The 16,107-nt window shown below is 44.4% G+C and overlaps 1 protein-coding gene and 1 long non-coding RNA gene across 8 annotated transcripts in view; one reads left to right on the top strand and one right to left on the bottom strand.

Annotated features, from left to right (window-relative positions):
* Positions 1-16,107, top strand: part of PARVA (parvin alpha) — a 193,785-nt gene that overhangs the window by 135,655 nt on the left and 42,023 nt on the right. For all 6 annotated transcript variants that reach the window (XR_005785079.1, XR_005785078.1, XR_005785077.1 and 3 more), the window contains exons 5-6: positions 6,017-6,157; positions 13,413-13,528. Coding sequence is in view for 3 of the 6 variants with exons in the window: in XM_040456841.1 (XP_040312775.1) it covers positions 6,017-6,157; positions 13,413-13,528 (257 nt within the window). In the remaining 3 variants the exon portion in view is untranslated. The remainder of the gene's footprint in view (positions 1-6,016; positions 6,158-13,412; positions 13,529-16,107) is intronic.
* Positions 1-16,107, bottom strand: part of LOC121018203 (uncharacterized) — a 75,142-nt gene that overhangs the window by 29,956 nt on the left and 29,079 nt on the right. The gene's annotated exons all lie outside the window — the stretch shown is intronic.

Below are 16,107 nucleotides of genomic sequence, written 5' to 3'. Positions count from 1 at the left end.
TCTCTCTCTCTCTCTCTCTCTCAAAAATAAAAAAAAATTAAAAAATTAAAAATGGAAATATCATATGATCCAGTGATTCCACTTCTGGTTTTTCCTAGAGAAAATGAAAATGCTACCTTGAAGATATGTGCACTCCTCTGTTCACTGCAGCATTATTTACAATAGCCAAATATGAAAACAACCTAAGTGTCCATCAATGGATGAACAGATAAAGAAGATACAGTGAATATACATTTATACACTGGAGTATTATTTGGCCATAAAAAAATAATGCAATCTTGCCATTTACAACAACATAGATGGACTTTGAGGACACTATGCTAAGTGAAATACTATATGGTCATACTTATATGTTGAATCTTTATTTATTTTAAAAAAAAAATTTTTTTTTTCAACGTTTATTTATTTTTGGGACAGAGAGAGACAGAGCATGAACGGGGGAGGGGCAGAGAGAGAGGGAGACACAGAATCGGAAACAGGCTCCAGGCTCTGAGCCATCAGCCCAGAGCCTGACGCGGGGCTCGAACTCCCGGACCGCGAGATCGTGACCTGGCTGAAGTCGGACGCTTAACCGACTGCGCCACCCAGGCGCCCCTTGAATCTTTATTTAAAAAAATAAGCTCATAGATACAGAGACCAGATTGGTGGCTGCCAGAGGCAGGGGATGGGGGGGGGGGGGGCCCCCAAAGTGGGTGAAGGTGGTCAAAAGGTACCCAAAAAATGAGTTATATCCATATATACTGACATAGGTATTCATAATATATGTTTGAGTGGAAAAACAAGTAGCAGAAAAATATATACACAGTAATCTCACTTTCATTGAGGGAGAAAATGAGAGAATGCTTTCTGTTTGTGTAATTGTGTATGTGAGCATGGCATAGAAATACACCTAAAACTGTTAACAAAGTTTGCTTCAAGATCTTCTATCTACTCAAACCCACATAATACCAATGCCATTGCCTAAAAAATAAAATCTCCAACAAAATTAAAAGCAAAAATAAAAACAACCCAAAAAAACTAAAGTAGAAAAAAAGTCAAGCAGAATTACATTTTCTCAAAAATTAGTTTGCAAAAGAAACAAACCATACAAAGTCTTCTCCTGAATAATGCCAGATGCTAAAATACACAACTTTTTTTTTTAATTTTAAGAAGGCATTATAATAGCATTGTGGCAATTAAAAAATATTGGCAGAAACAGAAAAAAATGAGTATTCTAGTAGGTCATGTATAAAATCCAATTTTTAAAAAATGAGAACAGAATGGACAACAGTGCAGAAAAAGTTTTTGAGCTAATAAACAGACTCAGGGACCTAAGAAGTCCAACGTCAGCAGAAGGTTATAAATATGAAAACTTATAAGCCATGATGTAACAAAACAGGGCAGGCGGGTATGCAGTCTCCTCCCCTCTCCCTCTCCCCAAGCCCTCTCCCGAGACTGTCATCACTATCCCCAGTGATCTTTTCCTCTCAGCCAAGATAAAGCTGCAGAAATTTTCTTAACCGAGCACTTCGGGCAGCCTCTACCAAACTACCCAAACTGTGATTGCAGTATTAGATGCAAACAACCTGTCATTTCTTCAGTAGGAGAGGATCCAAGATAAGAATTTGCGGCCCAAAAAATGGAAAAGGCACACGTGATCTCTTCAAGTATGAACAATCAAGAGGAAGACATTTAAATATAGGCTTATTGCTCTGGAAAACAGTGTGGAGATTCCTCAAAAAATAAAAAAGAGATCTACCCTATGACCCAGCAATAGCACTGCTAGGAATTTACCCAAGGGATACAGGAGTGCTGATGCATAGGGGCACTTGTACCCCAATGTTTATAGCAGCGCTTTCAACAATAGCCAAATTATGGAAAGAGCCTAATTGTCCATCAACTGACGAATGGATAAAGAAATTGTGATTTATATACACAATGGAATACTACTTGGCAATGAGAAAGAATGAAATCTGGCCATTGGCAGCAATGTGGATGGAACTAGAGGGTATTATGCTAAGTGCAATAAGTCAGGCAGAGAAAGATACCGTATGCTCTCACTCATATGTGGATCCTGAGAAACTTAACAGAAGACCATGGGGGAGGGGAAGGGGGGGAAGTTACAGAGGGGGAGGGAGGCAAACCCTCCCTTTAAGTCTTTAAGAGACTCATAAATACTGAGAACAAACTGAGGGTTGATGGGGGGTGGGGGAGAGGGGAAGTGGGTGATGGGCATTGAGGAGGGCACCTGTTGGGATGAGCACTGGGTGTTGTATGGAATCCAAGTTGACAATAAATTATATTTAATAAAAAAAAAATAAGTTTAAAAAATAAATATAGGCTTATTAAAATCCCTGACATTTAGAAATAAAGAATGATGGCCCTGGGGCACCTGGGTGGCTCAGCCGGTTAAGAGTCTCACCGTTGATTTTGGCTCAAGTCATGATCTCACTCGTGAAATCGAGCCCCACATCGGGCTCACGGACAGCATGGAGGCTGCTTGGGATTCTTGCTCTCTCTCCCTCTCTCCACCCCTTCCCCACTTGTGCATGATCTCTCTCTTTCTCTCACAAAAATAAAATACATAAACTTAAAAAAAAAAAAGAATGATGGCCATAAGCAACTAAAGAGAAGAGAAAGATAATACTTGGGCCTTCGAGGTGAAAATAGCTTGAGCTCATTCTATCCAGGTGCAGAAAATAATTTCTTTTTTTAATGTTTATTTATTTTTGAGAGAGAGAAAGAGCATGAGCAGTGGAGGGACAGAGAGAGATTGGGACACAGAATCTGAAGCAGGCTCCAGACTCTGAGATGTTGGCTCAGAGCCTCATGTGGGGCTCAAACTCGCGAGCTGCAAGATCATGACCTGAGCTGAAATCAGATGCTCAACCGACTGAGTCACCCAAGTGTCCCAGATACAATTCTTTTTTTTTTTTAATGTTTATTTTTGAGAGACAGAGCGTGAGCAGGGGAGGGGCAGAGAGAGAGGGAGACACAGAATCTGAAGCGGGCTCCAGGCTCTGAGCTGTCAGCACAGAGCCCAAGGCAGGGCTCACACCCACAAACCATGAGATCATGACCTGAGCTGAAGTCAGACGCTTAACCGAATAAGCCACCCAGGCACCCTCCCCCCAACCCCGAAAATAATTCTTAAATCCATAGAAAACTGCAGAAATTCTCCAATGAACAATCTCATCTTCAAATAACTACCCAAGGCACATTTGAGCTGGATAAGATATAACTGCAGAAAAATAAAAGAAATACTATAAGCATTGGGGAAACCATTGCTGTAGGTTTAATTCTTTTGTGTGGTGCTCCTTAAAAATGTGGAGAAAAGACATTTTAAGCATATTTTGGAGTGTCCGTTCTATCAATCTTGAATGGGTTGTGGAGAGTAGATTCGGTGAATCCAACAGCAGATAATACTTCCCATCATTTAACTCAAAGCTGTTCTCTTTAACAGATAAAAATGTAGACCTTTAAGTATTAAGTTATACCATTGGATGCAAGAAAAATTGATTTTAAAACACACCATTTTATAAGTACCACTCAGAAAAAGAAAAAATCATGTCAATTACTATTGCTCAAAGCTTACCAATTCCTTAGAATTTTTATTTCCTACTTTTTGAAAGTGTTCTTCTAGGCTTATTAAGGTATGGAAGTGCCCACACTATGAAGAGGTAGGACGCAGTGCACACACGTGGAAGCAATGAGAACCCCTGTCTTCCACCTGGCTGACAACAATTATAGAATGCCATCCATCTTATGACACTCTTATTTCAGGGATGTTAAAAAGTGAAAACAACAAAGAAGTGCGCCCTAAAATTCATGAACTGGGACACATCAAATAAGTTACATTTCCAGTGGGTTTAAAAGGAAAGAAGGTTTGGGGCGCCTGGGTGGCTCAGTCGGTTAAGCGTCCGACTTCAGCTCAGGTCACGATCTCGCGGTCCGGGAGTTCGAGCCCCGCGTCGGGCTCTGGGCTGATGGCTCAGAGCCTGGAGCCTGCTTCCGATTCTGTGTCTCCCTCTCTCTCTGCCCCTCCCCCATTCATGCTCGGTCTCTCTCTGTCCCCAAAATAAATAAACATTAAAAAAATAAATAAAAGAAAAGAAGGTTTTTAAAACAGATATGTCTCTGGCGGCAAGGGAAATAAAAGCTAAAAGAACTACTGGGATCTCATCAAGATAAAAAGCACAGGGAAGGAAACCATCAACAAAACTAAAAGGCAACCGATGGAGTGGGAGAAGATATTTGCAAATGACATATGGATAGAGGATTAGTATCCAAAATCTATAAAGAACTTACCAAACTGGCCCCCCAGAAACAAATAATCCAGTGAAGAAATGGACAGAAGACACAAATAGACACTTTTCCAAAGAAGACATCCAGATGGCTAACAGACACATGAAAAAATGCCCAACATCACTCATCATTAGGGACGTACAAATCAAAACCACAATGAGATAACACCTCACAGTTGTCAGAAAGATTATAATTAACAACTCAGGAAACAACAGGTGTTGGCGAGGGTGTGGAGAAACGGGAACCCTCTTGCACTGTTGGTGGGAATGCAGACTGGTGCAGCTGCTCTGGAAAACAGTGTGGAGGTTCCTCAAAGAATTAAAAATAGAACTACCCTACTACCCAGCAATTGCACTGCTAGGTATTTACCCAAAGGATACAAAAATGCTGATTCGAAGGGGCACACGCACCCCAATGTTTATAGCAGCACTATCAACAATAACCAAATTGGAGCACCTGGGTGGCTCGGTTGGTTAAGCATCCAACTCTTTGTTTTGGCTCAGGTCATGATCTCACGGTTTCCTGAGTTTCACCCCTGCGTCAGGCTCTGCACCGATGGTATGGAGACTGCTTGGGATTCTCTCTCTCTGTCTCTCTCCCTCTCCCTCTCTCTCTCTCTCTCTCTGCACCTCCCCTACTCACACTGTCTCTGTCTCTCTCAAATAAATAAACTTTTTAAAAAAATAGCCAACTGGGCTGATGGCTCAGAGCCTGGAGCCTGTTTCCGATTCTGTGTCTCCCTCTCTCTCTGCCCTTCCCCCATTCATGCTCTGTCTCTCTCTGTCCCCAAAATAAATAAAAACGTTGAAAAAAAAATTTAAAAAAAATAGCCAAATTATGGAAAGAGCCCAATGTCCACCGATTGATGAAAGGATAAAGAAAAGGTGGTGTATGTATATACAACTGAATACTACTTGGCAATGAAAAAGAATGAAATCTTGCCATTTGCAACAACATGGATGGAACTAGAATATATTATGCTAAGCAAAATAAGTCAAAGAAAGATATCATATGATTTCACTCATATGTGGAATTTAAGAAGCAAAACAGATGAACATAGCAGAAGGGAAGGCAAAATAAGATAAAAACAGAGAGAAGCAAATCATAAGAGACTCTTAAATACAGAGAACAAACAGGGTGGCTGGAGGGGAGGTGGGTGGGGGATGGGTTAAATGGGTGATAGGCATTAAGGAGGGCACTTAGGATGAGCACTGGGTGTCACATGTAAGACAGGAATCACTGGGTTCTACTCCTGAAGCCAAGACTGAGCTGTACGTTAACTAACTTGAATTTAAATTAAAAAAATAATAAAACAGATAAATGTGATTCAGCGTGACACATACCTACACATGACACATACAAAATGCCTTGAATGAAGAGGAGTGCCAGGGGAGGCACGCAAGCCTTTTCAGTCGGGTCCCAGAGTATGCTTGGAGAAGGCAAAGATGAAGAGAAGGAAAAATCCAGAATGCTGGGAAAGAGTCCAGGTACGACAGGATGGGCTACATGCCCCCACTCTGAGCTCGCACAGCTCTCTCAATACTGGTGACACATCAGATAAGGCGGGGAGAGCAGTGTCCCTCACAGAGCAGGTGCTCAGTATACACTTGCTGAGCGAGTGAACGTGTGAGCATGTGTGTTTGTGGGAGCGAGTGAACGAGCGTGTGAGTTAGGGGTGTCTGTGGCCGGAGGTAACAGCTGTTCTCTTTCCCCCCCGCCCTTGTCACCCCAGAAAAACTTGAGAGCGAGAAGCTGAACGTTGCTGAAGTCACCCAGTCAGAGATTGCTCAGAAGCAAAAGCTGCAGACCGTCCTGGAGAAGGTCAACGAAACCCTGAAGCTTCCTCCCAGGAGCATCAAGTGGAATGTGGACTGTGAGTTTTACAAAAAAGGATGGAACCGTTAAATGTCCCCTGTGGCCCCCACCCTGGGGTTTCCCCACAAAGCCCTCCAGGATGCTGGCAGGCCCCGGGTGGGTGCAAACCCATTTATCATTGAGTGAGACGTGCCCTTCTTTAGAGGAACTTATCCTCTGTGCTGCTGGGAAAATGACAAAGTGTCCAAAGCCAGTGTGCTTTTCTGTGAAAGGCCGTTTGTAGCAAGTTCACATGAGCTAGGGAGCAGAGGAGACTGCTACGGATTGAGCTACTTCTAAGCCCCTGTACAACCTTTTGAGAAAGCCACGTGTCCAGCTCATAGAGGCTTCAAGAAGCCAAAATCCCTACGTTCAGGCAGCTGAGGAGCAGGGGAGCAAGGACTTGGCTCTGTTTTGAAGCCCATGCCCTTCCTCTCAGCCCCTTATTTTCCGGAAGGAGCAAAGGTCTGGGGCTGAGATCGCAGGCCCTGGAACAGGATTTTCAAAGTCAGGTTGCGCGGCCAGTGTCGCTTGAACATCTCCAAAAGTTATAAACTGTTTGTTCTTTTGCTACTTTAAGAGCCCGCCAGGCTAATATGGACGTGATGAGTCCATAACAGAATCAGCCTTGAACCAGCAGATCAGGTGACTCCAGTGGCAACCTCAGATTTCTCAGAGGGAGTCCAGAGTTGTTATGTTCTTTGTAATCGATGAAAGTATGAATTCAGATTAATAAAATGATTTAGATCGTGTTCTCTGCTTTTAAGTATTAAGGGGTTAAGTTCTAGACAAAATCGTCTCCAGTTTAAACAACTTAAAATGGACACCTTCCCCCTCCCCCCCAAAAAACCACCTTTCCAACTTGGGAAAGGAAAGGAAATCTTGGGGCACCTGGGTGGCTCAGTGGGTTAAGCGTCTGACTTCAGCTCGGGTCATGATCTCGCGGTTTGTGAGTTCGAGCCCCCGCATCGGGCTCTGTGCTGACAGCTCAGAGCCTGGAGCCTGCTTCGGATTCTGTGTCTCCCACTCTCTCTGCCTCTCCCCTGCTGTGTCTCTCTCTGTCTCTCAATAATAAATAAACAGTGAAAAAAAAAAAAAAAAAAGGAAAAGGATATCTGTATCCCTCAGCTTAGAGACCCAGTAGCTGCCAGACCCAACCTCTTCAGCAAGTTTCTAGCAACTGACGTTGGAGGTGAGACAACAGGTACCTCCTTCAGCATAATCATACCTTCACGTGCACATCACACAGTGCTTGAAACAGGGCGACCTGTGTGTGATGGAGAGAAACACCCGGGAAGAGGGGAAGCCACACCCTGGGTCCTGATTGCTGCCCCAAAGGCCAGGAATGCTAACAGTGTTGGAGGAGGGGGGAGGGCGCCTGATCACAAGTGTGGGAACTGCATCTACCTTGCGGAAATCCACAATAGTCGTGAGCAGTAAAGCCCTCTGATCAAGACCCCTGCTTAGTTTTGTTTCAACCTATTTCCTCCTCCCTGAATGTGGACCATCTCCATGCACCCCTCCCAACAAAACACCTTTTCACTTACCAGGGAACCCAGTTTCAGAAAGATTGAGATAGAGTGGAATTTTTTTTTTTTTTTTTTTTTTTTTTTTGAGAGAGAAGGAGAAACAGCACTTGCACCAGCAAGGGGGCGTGGGGGGCAGAGGGAGAGAGAGAATCTCAAGCAGGCTTCATGCCCAGCATGGAGCAGGAAGTGCGGGGCTGGATCTCCCCGAGATCACAACCTGATCCAAAATCCAGAACCATCCTGAGCCAAAATCCTGAACCATCCAGGCGTCCCAGCATGGAACTTTTAAAAAAAATTTTTTTTCAACGTTTTTTATTTATTTTTGGGACAGAGAGAGACAGAGCATGAACGGGGGAGGGGCAGAGAGAGAGAGGGAGACACAGAATCGGAAACAGGCTCCAGGCTCTGAGCCATCAGCCCAGAGCCTGACGCGGGGCTCGAACTCACCGACCGCGAGATCGTGACCTGGCTGAAGTCGGACGCCCAACCGACTGCGCCACCCAGGCGCCCCAAGCATGGAACTTTTTAAACCCACTTCAGGACCATGGTCTTTAGTCGCTTCTAATGATTTGTTTGTTTCATGTTTACCTTCATTTCTTTAAAAAAATTTTTTTTAATGCTTATTTATTTTTGAGAGAGAGAGAGACAGAGCGTGATGGGGGAGGGTCAGAGAGAGGGAGACACAGAATCTGAAACAGGCTCCAGGCTCCGAGCTGTCAGCACAGAGTCCGACGCGGGGCTCGAATTCACAAACTGTGAGACCATGACCTGAGCTGAAGTTGGACGTTTAACTGAATGAGCCACCCAGGCACACCCTTCATTTGTTATGGGGATAGGTGTATGAGTAAAATAATCACCCGTGTTGCCACTCTCATCTGGCTGTTTTCATTTTTTGCCCACTACTGTCCCTATCAATGCAAATGTTTACTCACAGTCCTGTGTTTTGTTATTTTCTCTTAATATTATATCAGATTTTCTATATTCCCATGTAGTATTCATTATCCCATGTATTCACTATCCCAGGTAGCCATTATTTTTGATGGCTGCTTCTATTTCACTGGGTAGAAAGTCCCATAGGGATCTTAAACCCTACATTGACGTTGATCCTATTAGGATGTTTGCTCGCCTACTGGCTACTGTCGGGGCCAAGTCAAATGTCTTAGGTTGGGTCTCTTTTTGCTTCTCTCGAGTTATTCCTGTCAGATAGATTTCCAAAACGGAGATGAAGTACTAGGCCGGAGGGATCATTCTCTCAGTGGCTAGATCCCTGTGATGACTGTTTACGAGCATGAATGGTTTCTTCCATAAGGGATGTGATGGGTCCAACTCCTGGAGAGAAGTTCTGTCCCTCCCCTCTGCTATTCTCTCTAGCTCCTAGACATTGTGTCATCTTTCCACTCAGGACGAAGGTGGCAGGGACAGCTGTGAGTTACCAAGGCTCTTGATCTAGGGCTTTAGGGAGGTCTACCTTTTCTTCTTGCTTTATTCACAACAATTTTCATGATTAAAAAGCTATAAGATGAAAACAAATTTGAATATTAACAGCTAACATATCTATGGTGCTTACTGTATGCTTTGTACTATTCTAAACCGTTTACATATTTTCATCCTTGTAATCCTCACTCAACCATCTGAGGTAAGAATTCTATTATCCCCATTTTACAGATGGGAAAATAGAGGCAGAGAGCGATTCGGAGACCATGAACGTAAGCTTTAAGAAGTCAGGGATTTTTGTTTCTTCACTACTGAATCCCCAGAAAGTGGAAGAGCAACTTGCAAATACCGGACACAGTAATATTTGCTGAAGGAGTGTCCTTGTCCAAGGTCACACGGGTGGTGACGGGTGTAGCCAGAACTGAAAGAGAGTCTTGCCGTGGAGCCCGTGCACTGAGCCTACGCATGTGGTCCCTCTAAGCTGCCCACCCAGAGACAGGGACTGTCAACCTGTGGTGTTCCCCTTCAGGTCGAGTGTGAGTGTGTGTGTGTGTGTGTGTGTGTAAGAAACAGATAAGTAAATTAAATGTGTGTATACATAATTACATATTTTTTTTTACAAAGATGAGATCAGTTTATAAGATGTATATCTTCACAGATCATTAAATATTCTTTCACTTTTAATATTATGTAGCAGGATATCGTATGGCTATAGTATAATCTATTTAATCAATAATGGATTTTAAGATTGTTTTCCATTTTTCCACTATTATCAACGTAGCCTGATGAGTTCTGTCTGCTGATAGCCACAATTACTTTTTTAGTACAAATACCTAAGAGTGGCATTCTAAGGCCAACGTGTGTGTATATTTCTAAGGTCATAATACGTATTGTCAAATTGTCTCCAAAAAAAATTACACCAATTGATATTTCCACCACAACTCCTATTTGGAGGACTATGCCTAACTCAGCAGCTCCTTTGAAAATGTCCGCCAGCTCCTGGCACAATGGCTAAGTGCCCAATTTATATAGTAGAGCCTGGGCCTACCTCTAAATCTGCACAGTGCCATCCTGACCCAAGGGCAGGACCACAGAATCCCTAGATTCTATCTGGCATCAGGGAGAAAACCAGGAGATAAGCTCAAATGTAGCAATGATGAGGGGACCCCAATAGATGAAGGTTGTTAGGATTTTTCTTAATTGAAAAGATGAGGGGCGCCTGGGTGTCTCAGTCGATTGAACATCTGACTTCGGCTCAGGTCATGATCTCATGGTTCATGAGTTCAAGCCCCGCATCTGGCTCTGTGCTGACAGCTCAGAGCCTGGAGCCTGCTTCAGATTCTGTGTCTCCCTCTCTCTGCCCCTCCCCTGTTCATGCTCTCTCTCTCTCTCTCTCTCAAAAATAAACACTAAAGAAATTTTAAAAAGAAAAAAGATGACATACCTTCATTCTAAAAAATTTTTGAAATAGGAAACTATCATATTTTCATTTTTTTAATATTCCTTTCCAAGTCTTGGCCACAAGCATGTGTGTGTGTGTGTGTGTGTGTGTGTCTGTGTGTGTGTGTGTGTCTGTGTACACACATATATGTATATGTATTTACATGTATGTATATCCATAAATGTGTATCTTTACATTGTTTCTATTATTTCTGTTTAACATTACACTATTAATATTTATAGTTACACTGTTTCAACAGTGATTTTCAGTGTGGAGAAATTATTCCATTATGTGGATATACCATAACTTATTAAAGCAGTGATTATTAACCATTCTTGGCCCAACCTAGTGATTTGCCAGGAAGAACTCAGGCGTCACTGAGGAGAGTAGCAGCTGTGAGTAGCAGTTAGGCCTTGGGGACCAGGACACTTGTGCTTTTTTTCATCTGTTTTGCCTAATGGCTTTTAAACAAAGGGTTTCTCTGCCTAATAAAAAAAAAATGTTTTTGAAAACCACCAGTCTGAACTATCCTCTTATTATAGTGTTTTCCAGATTTTTAAATACTATATTACCCAATAATTAACATCTTTGCACATGTGTGTGTGTGAGAGAGAGAAAGAGAGAGGAAGAGAGAAACTGTATAATTATTTCTTTTGAAAAACTTCCCAGGAGAACCGAGCACTCCTCAATAGAGACTGGCATCTGTATGGTGCTTATAAAATAGCTCTATACTGCTCAGTACAACAGTCAAGATGAAGTACAGTGTCACTGGTGGGTAAGAACAACCTTTTTGACCACATCTTCTCTAGCACTATGTTTTGTCATTAAAAGGGAGAGGCGCCTGGGAGGCTCAGTCGGTTAATCGGCCAACTTCAGCTCAGGTTATGATCTCACGGTTCGTGGGTTCAAGCCCCGCGTCGGGCTGTGCTGACAGCTCAGAGCCTGGAGCCTGCTTCGGATTCTGTGTGTGTGTGTGTGTGTGTGTGTGTCGCTCTCTCTGCCCCTCCCCCGCTCTCACTCTGTCTCTCTCAAAAATAAACATGAAAAAAAAAAAAAAAGAAGAAAGGGTAGAGTTAGCAAATGTCCTTACAACCCTCAGAGACTGGACTGACGTACAGCAGCTCTGATCAGAAGAGCAAACCCAATTATGCCTCTGTCTGGCTGCAAGCACACCGTGTCGGTAGGTCACTCTCGGGCCAGGAGCCTCCTCCGAGGCTGTAACTGTGGGTGAAACTTTGGACGATGCCCAAAAGCTCAGAATTGACAATGTCTTCTGGAAGACCTAAATGGGAGCAGATCATCTGCTGCTCATTGGCGGTGGAAAACCTTCTTCCAAATAGCAGTGATAACAAGTAACCCTAATGAGTTCCCAAGGAATGTCTGAGTCATTTCCTTTTCTTGGGGATTTCTTTTTTTTTTTTTTTTTAACGTTTATTATTTTTGAGACAGCGAGAGACAGAGCATGAACGGGGGAGGGGCAGAGAGAGAGGGAGACACAGAATTGGAAGCAGGCTCCAGGCTCTGAGCCATCAGCCCAGAGCCCGACGCGGGGCTCGAACTCACAGACCGTGAGATCGTGACCTGAGCTGAAGTCGGACGCTTAACCGACTGAGCCACCCAGGCGCCCCCTTGGGGATTTCTTAAAGCTCCTGTTAAAGCAGACTCATCAGTCCCAGGGAAGACAGAATGACACCCTAATAATGGGCCCAGTTTGTGCTAAGTACACAAAATGAGCACTTTTGTTGTTGTTCTTTCCTTAAATGCCTCCCTGTAAGGAGGATCCCATGAGACGGGTAGGACTGGGAAGGCAGGTAAAGTACCTGGCGAAGCTTTCCTTTTATGAGACAGAACGAGGAGAAAGTTGACATGGTTTAATTGTGTAGGTATGAAGTGTCGTCTCATAAGTTGCAATAAAAAATATCAACCCTTCTTCATCATCTGCTATGGGCTGGAAGCTTTGTCTATACTATTTCTGGGAATTCTTACAACTTGTATTTCTGCAAAGGTACTACTATCCCCCCTTGTGAAGATTAGCAGATTGAGACTCAGAGGCCTTGAATGGCCTATCCAAGGTCATGGAGGCAGTAGATATAGAGCTTGTCAAGTCAGAACTGAAGCTCCAGTCTGCCTGGCCCTGTGTGTACCCATTACATTACAGTCTTCTCCTTTCATCTGTGAAATCTACAACTCACCAGTTGCCCACCCTCCTCTAGTACAAATAGGTTTAACATCTAGCACGTTGCTCAGGAGCTATAGAAGCCAGCTGGGTCGTACACATCCTTTCCCTGCTCTTCCCGAAGGGCATTGCCTACGCTGGCCATACACGGTACTCCAAAGAGCAACAAAGGCCTTTAGATGTCTCATGCCTTCCTCGAGGGACTGCAAGCCCTGAACAAAGGAAAGGATCCAGTGTTCCTGACTCAGTGTTTATTGAATGAGGACTTGCTTTGGGTAGAGCCCTGGGACAAGGGTAGTGGTGATAACCCAAAGAGTTCAGAGTCAAGAGGGAAGGGAAAGATGATGCAGGGCAGACATGAACGAACAAGGTTATTAAAATAGAATGAACAAGAACATGGGGGTGGCAGAGGGCTGATCTTTTGTCAAAATTCAGCAGCTGTCAGGGTCCCTACTGGAAACCTGGATTCGAGTGGAGAGGCACTATATTGGAAATGCAGCAATAACATGACCCAAGAAGTAGCTCCATGGGACTTGGCCAAGAATGAGGGGACCTAAGGGCAAGGTCTGTGAGATCCTTAGTGGGGCGATAAAAGGTGCATTGGGTGTGGTACTGCTGCATTTTGAATATCTGCTTCTATTTGCCTGGAACCTGGAAGACGATTCTCTAATTTTTGATTCATCTTTTATTTCAGCTGTTCACGCCAAGAGCCTGGTAGCCATTTTGCATCTGCTGGTTGCTCTGTCCCAGTATTTCCGGGCACCGATCCGACTCCCAGATCATGTCTCCATCCAAGTGGTTGTGGTCCAGGTAAGACAGCACTACAAACATCTGCGCCCTTAAAGAGGCACGGAGGCTGAGTTCATACGGGAGCTATGGCATGCCGGGTAGCCGGATACAGGTGGAATGGTTGCTGAGTGTCCTTGATGTGCTGTGTGTTGGGAGGCGCATGCGTGTGCCCTGTGATGCACGTGGGCAGCAGTCAGTCACGTGTGCAGTGGGTGGAAGAGTGTGTACTTGAGTATGGGCTAGCCTTGTGTGGGGCTTGTCCGTGGGGTTTGCAGGTTTTCGTAAAGAGGGTGTCTGTGTGCTATGTATTTGAGGGTGTGACGTATGAATGTGAGGTGTGTGCGGTGGGGTCAGGAAAAAAGGTGTATCCCTGTGTATGTATGGGTGTGCCCTGCAAGCCAGGGAGAATCACTTTTTGGTTAAACAAATGGGGGACAGATATTGGGAAGAGACAGATAACCTGTGTATGTGAAGGGGTGTGTGTGTGTGTGAGAGAGAGAGAGAGCACCCCTAACTGGCCATGCCTATACGGAGGGCATGGCTGCTTTTCACCTGCCCAGAGAAGCATGGCTGGGATCTCAAGTCACCCTTTCCAGATTGTCGGATGGAATTTCCATTCTCGTATGGCTGTGTAATTTCCACGGCGAGAGTGTGCTCTCTCCCTGTGACTATCTCACTCTGCTCCTAACCCTATTACATACTCAAATTCAATTTTATTTTCCAACTTTATGCCCATTTAGGAAAGGTCAGCATTCTGTTTGCTTGTTTCTGTTCTTTTCAAATAAACATGCTGCAAGGGAGAACGCCCCTTCTAAGCAGCTCACTGGTTATCCAGCGTTCTGGAATAGAGAACAATATGGCGGTTCTAACGCCCCTTGGTGAGAAAGAGCCTTGAGGGCTGGTAGGCTTGGCCTGACCCCACCAGGCCAAGTTTCTAGGACAGAAGCTGAGCTTTCAGGGATCGGAGGTCGGTGGAGGGGAGGGAGATGTGAAGGTGTTCTTCAGTCGGCTGCTCGGCCGTGCCCTGGTGATAAAGTATTTCTTCCATGCCTTCTGGGTATCTCCCTTGCTAAAGGTCAAGGAGATGTAATAGAAATAGTCACGTTGGCCCTGCCTGCCAGGAGACAAGACTACACCAAGGAGAGGGCGATCACAGGGCCACAGGCGGTGAGCATGTGTGTGGTTTAGACACTAAGTGCAGCTAAAAGGACTAATTGGCCTCATGGATACAGCAGTCAGCTGCGGCAAGCGTTTTATGTCTGCCATGGATATGTCGCCCTCCCAGAGCAACCTGGTTGGTACAAGCATCTTACTGGTGAATCCAAGCCATCTCTATTATATTATTTTCACCACTCATGTATAAATTAATTTCAGTATATTTTTTAAAACGCTGATTCAAGATTGGGTTGGGGGGACCCCTGTTTTGGAACAGGGGTTACTGCAAGCCCATGTCTCAAGCCTTATTTTAAACTCAGTTATAGGCCCATCAGAAGGCTGTTGTCAGTTTAACGTCTCTGTGGACAGTTCTGTGAGCAGGCGGGTGGAACACAGGACAAGGTACATAAAAACCTGCATGTCAGGTTCTATGGGGTGTTTTGCTTTGTTAAGTTAAACAGGCACAGAAGCAGGACTCAGAATTAGCCAGCAGTCACCGACCCAACCACAGAAAGAGTCCTCGAGGCAACAAATAACAGATCGAGGTGAATCTAGGTGCTGTGTGAGGGATTATTTCACCCAGATTTCCTTTCTAGTCTGTACAAAAGCACTGAATTCTGCATGAAGTTGAAGATGAGTTTCTATGTCTGTGAAGAGCCTTACAAGATCAGGACACAAATTCTATTAGCCCCTTGTAAAAATTACACATTTGTTGAAGCTGAAATGGGAAAGGCCCTTTATATATCCTTACCGGATCCCTTTAAAAATTTTTTTTATTGTTTATTTGTTTTTGAGACAGAGAGAGAGCATGAGCAGAGGAGGGGCAGAGAGAGGGAGACACAGAATCCAAAGCAGGCTCCAGGCTCCAAGCTGTCAGCACAGAGCCCAACACAGGGCTTGAACTCATAGACTATGAGACCACGACCTGAGCTGAAGTCAGACACTTAACCAGCTAAGCCACCCAGGCGTCCCTGGATCCCTTTTAAATTATATCTTTATTTTTCCTTTTTACCTTTTTCACTTTGATAACCCATTCTTCCAAATCTAGTGCAGATACACTGTTGACCTTTATCCAGCTCTACCTTTCCTTCGATAAAAGTATTTTGCAAGGACACTAGTTTCTGTGGCTCTTAGGAATAGAAGAGAAGGTTCTAGAAGTTTGGGCAGGAGGGCAAGAAGGCAGGTTTCAGCCGAAACACTAACAGTGGTAGGCTCCTTTTTGACACTCTTCTCTGCCTTTGTAAAAGATGAAATTGGGGCGCCTGGGTAGTCAGTCGGTTAAGTGTCCGACTTCAGCTCAGGTCACTATCTCGCGGTCCATGAGTTTGAGCCCCGTGTCGGGCTCTGGGCTGATGGATCAGAGCCTGGAGCCTGCTTCCGATTCTGTGTCTCCCTCTCTCTCTGCCCCTCCCCCGTTCATGCTCTGTCTCTCTCTGTCTCAAAAA

Source organism: Herpailurus yagouaroundi, unplaced genomic scaffold (assembly GCF_014898765.1).
Source record: "Herpailurus yagouaroundi ecotype Mexico unplaced genomic scaffold, PumYag 218, whole genome shotgun sequence".
Lineage (NCBI taxonomy): Eukaryota > Metazoa > Chordata > Mammalia > Carnivora > Felidae > Herpailurus > Herpailurus yagouaroundi.
The sequence above is the reverse complement of the archived record's forward strand: the minus strand, read 5'-3'. Positions and strand labels throughout refer to the sequence as shown.